Source organism: Tupaia chinensis, unplaced genomic scaffold (genome assembly GCF_000334495.1).
Source record: "Tupaia chinensis unplaced genomic scaffold, TupChi_1.0 Scaffold000335_1, whole genome shotgun sequence".
NCBI classification, from domain to species: Eukaryota; Metazoa; Chordata; class Mammalia; order Scandentia; family Tupaiidae; genus Tupaia; species Tupaia belangeri.
This window is the reverse complement of record NW_006159829.1, coordinates 602,376-617,629: the sequence shown is the minus strand read 5'-3', so window position 1 is coordinate 617,629 and position 15,254 is coordinate 602,376. Positions and strand designations below refer to the sequence as shown.

The 15,254-nt window shown below is 57.0% G+C and overlaps 1 protein-coding gene across 10 annotated transcripts; it reads left to right on the top strand.

The window, feature by feature from the left end:
- The first annotated feature begins 469 nt into the window (after positions 1-469).
- On the top strand, positions 470-13,525 carry ZFP41 (ZFP41 zinc finger protein). Of its 10 annotated transcripts, XM_027773299.1 has the most exons (6): positions 470-1,029; positions 2,316-2,415; positions 2,975-4,782; positions 10,405-10,528; positions 10,755-10,835; positions 12,012-13,525. In XM_027773299.1, exon 3 carries the CDS (start codon positions 3,096-3,098, stop codon positions 3,684-3,686), a length of 591 nt encoding a protein of 196 aa, XP_027629100.1. In that variant the 5' UTR covers positions 470-1,029; positions 2,316-2,415; positions 2,975-3,095; the 3' UTR covers positions 3,687-4,782; positions 10,405-10,528; positions 10,755-10,835; positions 12,012-13,525. The 10 variants fall into 10 exon arrangements, with proteins under 10 accessions (XP_027629100.1, XP_027629098.1, XP_027629097.1 ...); XM_027773297.1 differs by lacking the exon at positions 10,755-10,835 and having other exon boundaries at positions 12,012-13,524; XM_027773296.1 differs by lacking the exon at positions 12,012-13,525 and having other exon boundaries at positions 10,755-11,269.
- The last annotated feature ends 1,729 nt before the right edge of the window (positions 13,526-15,254 follow it).

Sequence of the window (15,254 nt, the reverse complement as noted above, 5' to 3'; positions counted from 1 at the left end):
GCAGTCGTTAGGCCCGCCGGCTCGAGCCGGCAGAGGAACTTTGTCATAGTGACCCTGAGCTCAGTGCAGGTCGCACCCTCGTGACAGGACCCTCACCGGGCGCGTAAAGACGCTGGCACGCCCCTGAAAGGCCACAAGGGAGTGACAGGCCCCAGTGGAGGGAACAGTGCTGTGGAGCGCGCCGGCTACTCCAGCAGGTGTCAGGCTCCGTGGTTTGCAGCCCACTCCCTGCGAGGGCACTCGGCACAGCCACCTCTGTCCTGGGCTGCGACATCCCCCCACCTTGCACCCTCTGTGGTTCTTTTTTGTTTGTAATCCAGAAACAGACAGGGACAAGGTGCCCCAGTGGGGTCAGCCACAATCCCTCTTCATCTCTCCATCCTGTGGGGATTTGGGGCACACGTGCACACGCACCCAGCGTGTTTTCAAGCCACCAGATCTGGGACTCCAACCACACCACGTGGGGTCCAGCTCCCTTAACCACTAGTTGGTCCTGCTGTTTTTTTCGGTGTGTTTATTTCCTTGGCGAGAGAGGCAGTCTGGACAGGGTCCCACACCATAGCCCAGCCCCACCCCGCCCGGCAGGCCACAGACACACCTGGTGTGGTGAGGCAGACCCAGGCTGTGAACTGGGGCACCCCACGGGGCCTCCAGCAGCACCCTCACTGCCCCCCCTCCGGTGGTTGGCTGCCACCTTTGTGCCCTGCTAACACAGGGCCTCAGGCCTCAGGCTCCAGCCTACTTACCTGGGCCTGTGACCCTCTGCCCTGTCACCAGGGCAGCCCTGCCCATCCTAGCAGAGGTGCCACCTTGTTTCCGCACTGTCCTTCAGCTTCGGTTCTGGCTCTACTGAAGCTGCCTCCCAGAACCTGCCTACAGAGGGGCCTGAGCTCGGCAGTGGCCCGGGTCCAGCCCAGGCGCACAGAGCCACGTGTCCTTGTGCACTCGGTTCATTCTCGCAAGGTCAGGCGGGACAGCCCTCTCGCCTGGAGGAGGATCCAGAGGTCTGTGTGCTGAAGCCCATGTCGGGTAAGACGGGTCTTGCCTGCAGCTCCTGCTGAGCTGGACTCCAGCAGGTAGCCCAGGGGTCAGTGCAGGGCACCTGCAAGGTGTTGCCAGAGCGCCACGTCCTGGGTGAAGGAGGCAAGACCCAGCCATCCTTGAGCCTGGGCTGAGGCCTCTGCTGAAGCGTAGTGTCCATGCACGGGTCCAGGGCTCAGCACACTGCCCGGTGCCCCGGAGCCGCAGAGGGAGGAGCACTTCCTTCTAAGGGCAGGTGAGCCTCTGGCTAACCGCTGGAAGGGGGCTTCCAGCCTTCGGTTGGAGTCTTAGCCCTGAAGGGGGAGCAGGGCAGGTCACGGGATGAGCCATGAGCGCTGCTCCCTCCGACACAGCCTGGCCTGTCACTTCCTGCCGCTGCACAGTTTCTCTGGATTTGTGCTGAGGGTGGGCGGGTCTGGTCGGGGCACTCCTTTTTTTTTTTCTTTTTTTGGAGAGGTTTTTGCCATAGGGCGCGTGCGCTCACCAGAAAGATGGAGAGACACAGAGAGACAGAAAGTGCGAAATCACCCCCAGGGGGGATGGCTGTGCTGCAATCCCTTCTCCTCCATTCTCCTCTCGGGATCGTGGGCACACACGCACACGCGCCCGGCGTGAGTTTTAGGCCACCGGTTCTGGGACACGAACCGCGGTCGACTACATGGGAGTCCAGCGACATAGCCATTATGCTAACTGCTGGTCCCAGGGCTTTCCTTTCTGTAGGAGAGTCCCTGCATGGACAGACACTTGGCCCACTCTGAGCTGTGCTCCCCGGGTGTGGGCCTTAGGTCTGTACAGGCCCGGCTCCAGCAGCTCAGGCAGGGAAGCAGGCCCAGGCTGCAGCATTTGCTACCAGGCATGCACTCTCTAAGCAATGGTGTATGTGGGTTTTTTCCATCTTATCTAGTTTTGGACAACCAAATCAGGGATGTTACCTTGTATGCCATTTTCAATAGAGAATTTTACATCCTTGTGTCTGTCAAGCATTTGTTTCGTTTCATTTGGTTTTAAGAGGTTTCTACCTTAAGCTGCGTGCACTCACAGGAGAGGGAGAGACAGTGAGAGAGAAAGTGAGAAATACCTCACAGGGGATGGCCACACTGCAACCCTTCTCTATTCTCCCAGGATCTTGGGCGTGCACACACATGCATCTGGCATGACTTTCAAGCCACCGATCCAGGGCTTGAACTGTGGTTAGCCATGTGAGAATCCAGCAATGTAATCTGCTATGTCATTTGCTGGTCCTGCATGCTTCTGATTTAATTTTTGTCATTCAGTGGACACTTCTGTGGAGCACCTTGCGCCAGGAGCCGTGCAGCGTGTTGGGCCAGGTGGCACAGCAGCCGAGGGCACATGCATGTCCAGATAGGAGCCCGGGTAAGGGAAGCCGGGGATTGGGTGTGTCTGAGGATGACAGGCTGGGTGGGCTCAGCAGGTGGCAGGGATTGGGCAGACAAGGAGGGCCGCGAGCAGGGGTCACCTTGGGGTCTAAGCAGGGGCAGCTACGATGGTTCCTTCCAACCTGAGTCCAGGCTCAGGAGTCCAGGCCCAGATGGCACCTTCCTGTAGCCTGCTCCTCCTGGCCCCAACCCCAGCCCCACACACAGGACAGCAGGGAAGGAGGAGAAAGGGCTGGGAGAGGCCGGTCTGGGAAGTGAGGCAGCTGATGGTCCCTGCTGCACAGTCCTGCCAGGCACCTGCGCAGACTCCGTCCGTGTTCCCATAGGGCAGACGGCAGTCCTGGCTTAGCAGCTGCATGATCCCTAAGAAGAACCACAAAAGAGTGCTCCGGGGATGGGGAGCAAGGAAAGTGGGATTTGAATTCAGTTTGAGCTGCTCTTTGGATACCCCCGTGGGGAGGGGGGAGGGGGCTGTGCCCCTGGCCTCGCAGCCCAGAAAGACCCATAGTAATGGCCATGGTCTTGCTTTTCTCTAGCAGCCCAGGCCGGAAGGGCGGATCCCAGCAAGGCTGGGCCTCTGACTGCCAGTGGACTGGAGAGCTGCGAACCCAAGCCTTCACCTGCTTCCAGGGCCACTTCCTCCTCACTCTGAGGAAGATGGAGAAGCCTGCAGTCCGGAAAAAGAAGGCCCCATCCCCCAAGGGGGAAGCAGAGGTGCAGGACACGCTGAAGGCAGAGAGGGCATGTGGGGAGCAGCCCAGCAGGAGGGCAGCGTCAGGGAGGAGGCACAGCAAGGAGCCGAGCCTGAGCCCCGAGGACGAGGAGCACATCTTCGAAGCCTTCGATGCTGCGTTCAAGGATGATTTCCAGGGTGTGCCTGTGTTCGTCCCTTTTCAGAGGAAGAAGCCCTACGAGTGCGGGGAGTGTGGGCGAGTCTTCAAGCACAAGACAGACCACATTCGCCACCAGAGGGTGCACACCGGGGAGAAGCCCTTCCAGTGCGGGGAGTGCGGGAAGACTTTCCGGCACAGTTCCGATGTCACCAAGCACCAGAGGGTGCACACCGGCGAAAAGCCCTTCCAGTGCGGGGCGTGCGGGAAGGCCTTCAACTGCGGCTCCAACCTCCTGAAGCACCAGAAGACGCACACCGGGGAGAAGCCCTACGAGTGCGGGGAATGCGGGAAGGCCTTCACCTACAGCTCCTGCCTGATTCGCCACCGGAAGCGCCACCCGCGGAGAAAGCACTAGTGTCCTGGCCCCTCATGGTGCCTGCTCGCCCACAGGAAAACTAGCCCTGGCAGATGCTGCGCTCCCAGAGCGAGAGCCCATTCTGCTGCAGAGGCCCTCTCGCGAGCCACACATCATAGCTGGGAGCGCCTTCAGGCTCCCTGCCCCGTGGCTGTTTTCAGAGCGTTGGGTGGCTCAGCACGGGATGCCTGCTAACGGCCAGGAGAGAGTGGTGTCCCTCTCTGGCCTTTCACTTGCACCTCTGAAGACTCAGGCCGGAGCTGGACAGCGGCACCCACACAAGCTCTGGGGCCACTGGACTGCACAGACCCACTGCCCCAGCCGAGCGCCTCAGGGACTGGCCTGTCGTCGCTTCGTGCCAGCAGCCTGAGCCCGTCCCGTCCCTGGAACCGGGCCGTGCTGTGGACTTTCCCCATCCTGACCTGTGTGAGTGGGTGGACCTCTGTGGACCCAGGTTCTCAGGGCCTGGAATGTGGCCACTGGAGGAGGCTCAACCTGGCCTCCACTTGAGTCATGCCACTTTTCTAGCCTGACTGGGGACAGGGAGGGCAGTAAGTCTCTGTGGCCACACCGCCCTGGCATGGTCTGCGTGGGGCCCTCTAGAGCACTGTGACATGTTTCGGGGCACACAGCGACTCGGAAGTGACCTGGCCTTTTTTGGGGAAATGTTGGCACTGTATTTGCAATGGTTTGGACACAAAAAAATGAGTGGCCTTAGTCTTTGGGGATTTCATCTCAAGGAAGGCCTTGAGTCAGAGCAGAGGCAGGCCTGCCCGTCAGACCATCCCAGAGCCGAGGAGGGCGGCACCCCATGGCGGAGAGCAGCACAGGGCACCTCAGTGGGGACCTCCCGAGAGCACTCGCTGGGATGCCTGCTGCGCCAGCAGTCCCCGCCCGCCGCTGTGCCGCGGCCTCACCGGGCTGAGGTGCAGACCTGCACCCTGGGAGAGCAGTTTCTTCTCACTAGCTCACGCTGGCTGCCTGACTGAGAGCTCACTCTGGCTGATGGGAGCCCAGAAGCCGTCAAGACCAGCTGGCTGTGGACAGGCTCTTCGACTTCTGCCCCTCGTACCCATTTCCCAAAGAGGACACACTGGTGAGTCGCTGCTGCCTGCTCCACTCCCCTTCCCTGTGGAAAGACGGAAGCAGCTGAACTAGGAGACGAAATTCACCTGAGCCTCAAAACCAAATGAAACCCCAGGAGTTCTGCCTCTGGCCCCATCAGCCTTCCTGGATCGCGGCCCAGCACAGCCCGCCAGAGTGAGGGACTCCCCACGGGGTCTTCGCACCCACTCCCCACGCAACACGTTGTGTTCGTGTGGCCGTGGCCACGTGCGTGTGCTCACCCCATTCTGTTGGGGCCGTGGCCACCTGTGTGCTCCTGTGTAGTTTGGAATCACGCCGCCCCTTCTCACACGTCAGGCGTCCTGCAGGGTCAGCCGGCTCAGCCAGTCAGGTACACCACAGCACCTTGGCCCCTCAGCCCATGGCCCTCGTGGCCTCTGAGAGAGGTGGGCCAGCTGCCTGGCAGGCCTGCATATCGGTAGCACCACGTGCCCCTGGCGCGACGGCCACGTCCTGCACTGCTGGGCACGTGCGGCTCCCGAGGAGGCTGCTCTCCCACAGTCCCTAGGGTCGCAGTCAGCCCCTGCTCTCGGCCCGTCCAGCTATTCCTGGGTACTGCGGGTGACCTAGGTGGGCGCTGCCTCCCACGGGGCAGACCTGGGCCCAAGGCCCCCTCCTGGGCCTTCCTGCCTTCGAGGGCTGCCCCAGCCGGGGGACAACCTCAGACAGCTGTTACTGGAGGGCAGGACTCACAGTCCGGGCAGTGGGGGTGTGATGGGCCACTCTTCCCAGGCAGGCGTCTTGGCGGTTTGGAGACCGTCCACCAGGTGGCAGTGCAGCATTGGCGTGTCCCAGCCGGTCACCTGTGCGCCTTGTCTGCTGTGTACTCCATGCACAGCTGAAACATGGAGCCACCAATGCGTGCATGTGCTGAGCTTGGCAGTCGCTCACAGATCTGGAGCAGCGCCTGGCATGCCTCGCGAAGGCTGGCCTGTGACTCCCAGTGCATGACTGGCAGCATGATGCAGCGGCAGCTACAGCCCCAACAGACGGTCAAGGCCCCGTTCCAGGAACAGTGCTCGTGACAGGTGGTGGTGTTTATCCTGGGTGTCGGCCTCCTGTTCTGGCCGAGGAGCGTGGGTGCTCACTCTGGTCCCTGCATACCCCATCCTTCAAAGCTGCATGTCCGCCAAAGGCAGACTGTGGGAGTCGGGCTATGGGCACGGCACTCGCCCTGGAAGGGGCACCTGGCTGGGTCTTGACTGCCTGTGGGGTGACAGGTAGTAGGCATCACGGGTCGTTGAGCGGGACAGCCAGAGTCGGCTTCCTGGTTTCCTGACCCAGCACGGAGGCTTTCTGGTTTAGGTTACTGTGAACAAGCCTCAATAACCATCTCCTCCACCTTCAGGATTAGCAGGGCAGTCCCTGCACGCAGAGTGACCTATCACCAAACGGTGCCCCGGGTGTGCCAGGTGGCTGTCTCGGCCCTGCTGCTTCAGAGAACAGAGGCTCATTTTAATCTCATGCCTTTGGTTTCCAGAAAGGAAGGAGGTAGCAAAGCACACAGGCTCTCAGGCCAGTCCTCACCTGGCCCTTCGGCCTGTCAATCACTCCTTGCATTCGTTTGCTCAGACGTGAAGTGGGGGCACCCACTCCCGGGGTCCCAGAGATTCAGTGACGCAGCAGGAGTCCTGTTCTGGTGTACTAGCTGCTTAGCAACCGTGAGCACCTGCTGCGCTCAGAGCACTCTTTTCCCCCTAAAATTATTCCTTTTGTTTCATTTATTATTATTTTTAAATTTGACCAGGGAGATGGTGTGAGAGTGAGAAAGCAAGCCACTGGGTCCGGGACTTGAACCATGGTCAGCCACGTGGGAGTCCAGCACCTTAATCACCATGCCACCTGTCAGCCCTCAGCGCTCTTGAGATGGAGTGTGTGCTTTGGGGAAGGGACAGGGGAGACAAGCTGTCGGCCTTGGTTCCCCCCAGGAAAAGACAGGGCTAATTTCAGCATAATCGCCATGAAAAATAGGAGGCTCAAACTTGGAGATTTGTTTTTTTCAGTTTGCTACAGGGCATGTGTGCTTGCTGGAAAGGGAGAGTGAGAAGCCACGCCCGGGGGTAGCCACACTGCAGTCCCTTGTCCTCCATTCTCCTCTCAGGCTTGCAAGCACGCACACACACCCCAACATGTTTATTTCAAGCAGCAGGGTCCGGGATTCAAACCACACAGTCAGCCTCGTGGGATCCAGCCACCTTAACCTCTATGCCACCTGCTGGCTTAGAGACTTTACTTATTTTTTAATTTAACTTTATCTATTTATTTATTATTTAAAATTTTGACCAGAGAGGAACAGAGTAAGAGAGAGAGAGGGAAAGTGAGAAAACATGCCACCAGGTCTGGGACTTGAACTGTGGTCAGCCATGTGAGAGTCCAACACCCTTAACCACCACACCACCTGCCAGCCCCAGGACTTTCTTTAAAATACAGTTATAGGGACCAGCAGTTCGCGTAATGGCTATGTCGCTGGACTCCCATGTAGTCGACCATGGTTCGAGTCTCGGACCCGGTGGCTTAAACTCATGCCGGACACGTGTGCGTGCGTGCCCAAGATCCCGAGAGGAGAATGGAGGAGAAGGGATTGCGGCGTGGCCATCCCCCCTGGGGGGTGATTTCTTGCTTTCTGTCTCTCTCTCTCTCTGTCTTTCTGGTGAGCGCACGCACCGTATAGCAAAAACCTCTTTAAAAAAATAGTTATAGTTGGAAAAATCACACATTCAAACCAAAAGCCTATCTTTTGGTGCAGACAGCAGGCTCATTTCTTACTTTCCTGAGGTGCCACCATGATGTGACGTTAGAATGGCACCAGGCAGAAAAGCTTCGTAGTGTACGGACGTGGAGAAGGAGGAACCGGGACCTGAGGATTCAGCCTTTGAGTTACAGAACAGCAGTATGGGACAGAGAGAATTAATGGAATTTGTGGGGACAGATCCTTTGAAGGAATTACAAAGTGCTTTGGGGACCAGCAGATGGCGAAGTGATTACATCACTGACTCCCACATGGTTGACTACAGTTGGAGTTCTGGGCCTAGCAGCTCGAGACGCATACCAAGCATGTGCGTGCCTCCAAGATCCCGAGAGGAGAATGGAGGAGAAGGGATTACAGTGTGGCCATCCCCCGGGGAGGTGATTTCTCATTTTCTGTCTCTCGGTCGAGCACATGTGCCCTTATAGCAAAATTCTCTTGGGGGGCGGACCAGCAGTTAGCGTAATGGCTATGTTGCTGGACTCCCATGTGGTCAACCATGGTTCGCGTCTTGGACCCAGTGGCTTGAAACTCATGCCAGGCACGTGTGTGTGTGCCCAAGATCCCGAGAGGGGAACGGAGGAGAAGGGGTTGCAGCGTGGCCATCCCCCTGGGAGGTGATTTCTCGCTTTCTGTCTCTCTCTCTCTGTCTGGCGAGCACACACGCCCTGTGGCAAAAATACAGTAAAAATTATCTTGGGGGGAATAAAAGGTTTGTGAGGGACCAGCAGATAGCATAATGGTTATCTTGCTGGACTCCTACGTGGTTGATCGCAGTTCGAGTCCTGGACCCAGTGGAAAACTCATGCCAGGCACGTGTGCGTGCGTGCCCAAGATCCCGAGAGGAGAATGGAGGAGAAGGGATTGTGGCGTGGCCATCCCCCTGGGAGGTGATTTCTCGCTTTCTGTCTGTCTCTGCAGTGAGCACATGTGCCCTATAGCAAAAATCTCTTAAAAAGTTTTTGGAAGGGCTGTTAACATTGACATTCCTGCCAAACGTCTGAGGAGAAAACAGTAACTATGCCGTTAGGAATGAGAAGGGGGTAAGCTCGGCCACACAGGAGATTGGAAAGGTGAGAACACGCAGCCCAGCAGGTACGAGAGCTCTGCGGTGGGAGCTACGTGGTCAGAGGAAAATGAACTAATTCAAAGAAAACGAGCATAAAGGACCTGCAGCCACTGTCGAGACGGCGTGCAGAACGCCAAGTCCGACGTTCACGGGACAGGTCAAGACGCAGGTAACCGTGGGCCGTCCCGTGGCCTGGTGCTTCAGGGAGCTGGGTGCCATGTGGCAGCCTGTGGCTCAGCTCCTGGCCCCAGGAACTGGAAAACATGCCAAGAGCATGTGCATGTGTGTCCAGAACTCCCCCAAGATGGAGAAATGGAGAAGGGGTTATAGCATGGCCACCCTCCGGCACACATGCCTTCTGGCAAGTTAGAAAAGAAAAATGGCGAGCAGATCCAGAAAGGCACTTCGGAGAACGGGAAGGGGCCAGGGTGTGCAGTGGTGAGGCTGCCTACGTGGATAGCTTCCGGCTCAGTCTGGCCCTGCCTGAGGCTGGCGGTGGATCAGGGTGTCAGGGCCCTGCTGGGGTGCTATATGTGTCTCTTGCTCAAAGAGAAACTTTAAAAAAGTGAATGGCACATAAATACATGAAAAGGTTCCTCAGTCTCCATAATCATCAAGAAGTGGAAGTTGAGGGACCAGCAGTTAGCGTAATGGCTATGTCGCTGGACTCCCACGTAGTCAACCGTGGTTCGCGTCCCAGACCCGGTGGCTTAAAACTCACGCCGGACGCGTGTGCGTGCGTGCCCAAGATCCCGAGAGGAGAATGGAGGAGAAGGGATTGCAGCGTGGCCATCCCCCCTGGGGGGTGATTTCTCGCTTTCTATCTCTCTGGCGAGCGCACCGCCCTATGGCAAAAACCTCTCCAAAAAAAAAGAAGTGGAAGTTGAAAAGGCGAGAGGGCAGCTCCATAGCAGTGGTTGAGTGGCATGCACAGAAAAGCCGGTCCCACATGGCCCACCCCGGCCCCACTTCCACTGGCAGCTAGAAGGATCCTGTCGGGAAAGAGACGTGGAGGACAGGGTTGCGGCATAGCCACGCCCGGCTGCGCCCACACGCACGCTCTTGTTCACTCTGATGAGTGCATGCACCCTCTGGCAAGTAACATGTCTTCGTGTGTGTGTGTGTGTGTGTGTGTGTGTGTGTGTTTGAATTAAAAAGTCTAACTTTATTGAATATAGGAATGGATGGATTTTCAAGTTAATTATTTTAGCTTTATAGTTATTACTTTTATAACCCCTCAGACCCATGGCAAAACTTTCTAACTGGTATATACAAAAATGCTTGTCTATTCTTGTCAAGTTTCTACTTAGTTTCAGTTCTCTAGGTGCGTAGACAAATATATTTAAACACACGGGATCATCTGTCACTGAATTACTGAACATGGTAATGCCTTGCGACTGGTAAGAAATCAACTTCCAAGTACAAGTACAAACTCGTATTTTCTGTAAAAATTCAAGTTTTGTACTTTCTTATTCTTACACTAGAATTGATGTCACTAGCTTAAAGGCAAACAAATACTTGTGTTTTCTATCTCTTAGCTGAGCAAAAATACAGAGCACTTCCATGATTCCAAATAATGCAATATAACCCTTTTTTTGAACAAAATGGGCAGGGTGCTAGTGAAACCATTTTTGGAGGACGTGTTTAATAAGCATACTGTATTTAAATAAACTCTCCAGTAGGACATGGAGAATTCGCTGTCTTTTCTGGAAGGCTGTGTACATAGTTCTCTGTCGATTTCTATGTGCTGCTCACCAACAGTCCCTTATTGAAAACAGAATTTCCACATCACCGTTCCTGAGAGGACTTGAAGTCTCAAAATTCTGGTTCTCCTTTGGCTTGCTTCCCTCCTGATCCCACCCAGGCTTTGCTGGTTCGCTTCATATCATCATCTGCACCTTGGTAAGTTCTCTTTAGAACAGCATCAGTCCCGCACTAGGATCCCCATCAGTGTCGCAGCAAGGCTCTTTCTCTTTGCACTCTTTTTCAACCTGGGTCAGGTAGTCCCATCGTGTGAGTTCTGTTTTCTTTCTATATAATATGAGAACCGTATCAGTCTTAACTTTTTTTGAACTGCCTTCTGGTTTCAAAAGATTGTTCACCATCGTGGAGTACTCTTGCCATTTAGGTTCTTTTCCAAAAGATCAAATGACCTCTCTGTGAAATGCACCTGAACGTTCTCAGTGGGAACTTGATGAATCCAGTTAAGGTAATGTTGATTTCCACAACCTTACGTGACCGTCCCCACCCATAATGACTGATTTCCGCTGCAAATCCTGGTGTAACGGGAGCAGCCGCAGCAGCTGGCTTTTCACGGTCAGGAAGTTCTGGTTTTCCTGTGATTTCTGTTGCATCTGGTTCTCGATTTCTGTCTCAATGTCGGAGTTTTCAGCTGTAAGGGCATCACGTACTCTTTTCCTAGTGGCCTTTTCCAATAACACCTTTACTTCTTCTAGTTCTTTCTGTAGCTCTTGGTCTCGTTGAGCACCGACAGCCCGAGCCGCAGCTGCGCAGGAGAGGGGACGCCGCACATAGCGCAGCGCCACAGCCCTGATACACACTGCCCGTTTTTTTGTGTTTGTTTTTGTTTTTGTTTTTTGAGAGAGAGATTTTTGCTGTAGGGCGTGTGCACTCACTGGAGAGACAGAGAGACAGGAAGCAAGAAATCGCCCCCCAGGGCGGTGGCCACGCCTCAATCCATTCTCCTCTCGGGATCATGGGCACGCACGCACATGCACCTGGCATAGATTTAAGCCGCTGTGGGAATCCAGAGACGTAACCATTATGCCATCTGCTGGTCCTGGCAATTAACAATTTTAGAAGAAGATAGGCAGTTTTATACCCAGCAGCACAGCAAAAAATGTCCAGTCATCCCTCATGAGGTGCCAATGGAGAGCCAGGCAGTGGGAAGGCTCTGGAAGAGTCTGGCATGTCCTGGTCAGTTGAGAACAGGCTTCTCTGCCCACCCAGGAGTGACATGTCTGCTTACCCTGCAGAGGCACGTGCCTGTGCCAGAGAGGGGGCAGTAACATCACGCGTGTGACCCCGGAGAGACTACGAGTGACTGAGTGTCCATCGTAGCAACAGGGTACAGGGAGGGCCATGGCCACACACCCAGCCATGGACCTTCAGCCCAGCACTAAGGAGACAGGTGCTGGTGGCTGGGGCCCCGGGGTACCGTGCAGACCTGGGCCTGAGCTGGGTGTCGTTCCTGCATCTTCAGTGGGCAGGAAGCGCTTCCCCGTGAGCTGCCGCCCTCCAGGTCGGGCCTCATGCCACAAGCTCTCGCTCTCCCACTGACTGTTCTCAAAACCCTCTTGGCCATCCCCCGCGGCAGGCACAGTTCCCACCTATCCTGACTTCAGTTTTCTTTTTCCCAACAAAGGAACGAGGTAGTGACTGCTTTACAGCGAAGACGTCTCTCACCCTCTTCAGGCCGTCAGAGCAGAGGGCCCCCAGCGTCAGAACCCAGAACCGGCTGCTCTACACTGCTAGCTTGAAGGAGGCAGGGGGAGGAAGGACACCTGGTGGAGAGCGGCAGGCTCCCAGCCCCCTGCTGAGAGCTGTGAGCACAAGGACACAGGAAGCTAGGAAGGCCTGCAGGCAGCCTCCCTGGGCTCCCCGCACAGGTGCTCAGACGCTTCCCACCAGCCACATCCGTGCAGGCCGAGCTGGTACCCAAGCTGCTGCAGAGCCATCGTGTGCCCGTCCTGAGAGGCGCTCACCGTGCAGCAGCTCCAACCAGGCCTTGGGATACCACAGCTTGGCGCTGCCGTGCGTCCTGGCATCAACACTGTGCGCACCAAGCTGTGCCAGTGCATCCCAGCAGGACTCCGTGCCCGCGTGGTGAGGCAGTGAGCATGCAGGGAGTGGTGCCAGCCCCACAGCCCCAGCCCTGCAACAGCACAGCCCACCTTGGTCCATGGTAGGGGTGCTGCAGCTGAGCATCACTGCTCTGGCAGGCCCACCTGTATTTCCTGGGGATGCCAGGGTGTACCTGGGCTTTGTTCCTGGTAGCCTCTCCTGTGGGACCGCAGTCTGGCCCTGAGCTGAGACACCAAGACCCACTGCTGAGGAAGGCGGCCGCAGCACCGGGAGGACCAGGCACAGTGTTCATGGCCCGACGGAACCAAGCGGCAGTGGGCAGGGGGCGTCCATGGTCAGCAGGACAGCAGAGGACCAGGGGAAAGCCAGCCAGAAGGGAAGGGTGGGCACTGGGCCCACGGCAGACCCACTTAGCCAGGTGAGGAGCCACACCCAGGCTTTAGCTCGTGCCTTTGGGACCTTGGCACTTGCTCTCTAGCTGCAGCAGCGGGTTCTGAGAACCAGGCGGATGAGCAGCTCTCCCATCAACTCACCTTGACCAGAACCCCCACTCACATGCTGCCTTGCGGGTGTCCCTGCAGACAGCTCCAGGGGCTGGGACGTGGCCGCCCCGGCCATGGGTTCTGAGCTTTAGTGCTCACGCCTGCATTCTCCCAGCTGTGGTTCCCCGTGAGGGCAACACCTGGATTTCTGCCCCCCACGCACACACACGCAGGCCCAGTCGCAGTGGCCGGCGCCTTGAACAGCCGGACCGCATGGTCCCAGCCCCGTGTTCAGCAGCAGGGCTGCCTGCTGTTATTCTGCACGTCCAAAAGCGGGACCGTCTGGTGGGCTGATGTCTGTGAGCTCTTTTGGTGATGTAAGGTTTGGGGCCAGCCCCCCATGTTTGGGTTAAGTGTCTCCTGTGCAGTTCCTGCAGCTCCAGCTCCAAGCCTCAACAGCTGTCCTGGGCTCCCTGGGCCCTCACTGCAGGCTCCTCCTGGAGAGCTCTCTTCTCAGTAAACGTCTATTTCTGACCCACTGACTGCTGTCTACCTCCCTGCAGTCTGGGGTACAGGCAAGTCCCCTCCCCCCAGCCCGGGGCCACCTTGGCAACATAGGTGCCATGTCCCAGGTCCTCGGGGCCACTGCCAGAACACTGTCCCTGCTGCAGGAGTCCAACCTGGACTCCAGCTCACCTCAGCACTCCTCTGCAGCAACAGCACCCTTACCACCCCTGGCCCCAGATCTTGGGTCCAGCCACTGAATGCCTGCAGTCAAGGCCCCCAGAGGCACCTGAGCTCGGACCCTGTCATCAGTCCATCTTTGGGCACCTGTGCCACTTCCACTTACCTGTAAGCCCAGGAACAGAGCCACTGGCTTGTTGACTTCTCTGCCCCATAACAGAGCAAGAGACGGCACCAATGGCCTTGACCCCAGCAGCCTCAGGTCACAGAGCACACATGCCCATGCACAGGGAGGGCCCTGGACACGATCCCAGGCCCTGGCCGTGCGCATTTCACCTGCCCTGCACCCAGCCCTGTGCTCCAAGCTCTGCACAGCACCGGCTTTGCCCACTCGTCTGTGCCCTCGCTCATCCTTCCTTCGTTCTCAGTGGAGAGGCACTTCTGTCCCAGGGACCCTTTCAGTTGTCACAACCAGAGGTGGCCACTGCTGAACACCCACAGTGTGCAGGTGAGCATCTCTTGGACCCATGGAAATGAAAAGGGGCTGACATGGCTCATGGGGTGCTCACATAAGCTTGCCGCTCTGAACACACGTCCCTGCCCTTGCCTTCGCTGCTGTGAGCCCATGGGACCTAAGCACAGGGAGTGAGCCGCTCCACCACTGACAGTGGCACAGACGGGTCTGTGTGTGTGACGATGCCAGCACACGGAGGAACGGCCCCGTGAGTGCAGAGCCTGCTGAGACCAGCTGTGGCAGCGGAGGTGCCTGGCACAGATGGGAGGTGTCGAGCTGCGTTGTGAAGTCCTTGGTTCTCTGGATCCAGATCACTAACATTACAGATCTGTCTCTAGGCGCAAAATGAAACCGCAACCACGAATGAAGCAGGTAGAAAAGAAGATTTAATAGAAGGAAAGGAAGTACACCCAAAAAGGTTGTTGGGCGGGCAGATTGCCAGGTGGCAGCTGCGATTGGTACTAGTTAACCGTCATTTTATTACTAGAGGTCATGAATATTCATCAGTGGGAGGCCCCTTATGCTGCCTGTGTTCTTCCTTTAAATTTCAATCCACACGTTCTTTCCTGCACCTGCGCACCTTCCTCACAGGTAAAGAACGAGGACCTTGATCACCTAGTTGCACATGGTGCCCAATGCCAGCCAGGTTGCCCCAATTAAACTGCCCAGTTAGTCCATCGCCCTCATGGGAATTAGGGCATCCACCAAGACGCTTGCTTAGGGATTTTTGATAAGAGAAAAAGCTACGCATCATCCCTGTGCGCTTCCCTCAGACCTCAAGGAAGATGGCAAATCGCCTCGCCCTCCTGGCGCCCGGAGCTGACTGAGCCTTCCGCTTTTCTCTATCACAGGCCCCCCTGCGGCTATAGCAGGTAACCCTCTGGGTCGTGACAGCCTGTCCCCAGGTCGTGCAAGGGCTTGGGGCTCCAGCGAGCCCCTCCCTGCTCACCGGGCACCTTCTCCTGTTCAGGTGGCTTCAGCTTCTCTCAGCGGTCGCCTTCCGACTCCAGGCTCCCGGCCTGCGGCGGCCCTCGCGCTTGCGGTCCCGGCGGGGCTCCACCCTGCCTGCACAGGGGGGCCCCACGTGCTCGTAGCTGCGTCGCGAGACCGGGCTGCGAAGGAA

Bases quoted from the DNA above. Each gene is read 5' to 3' on its own strand.
- ZFP41 (XM_027773299.1), top strand. From the start codon at position 3,096: ATGGAGAAGCCTGCAGTCCGGAAAAAGAAGGCCCCATCCCCCAAGGGG.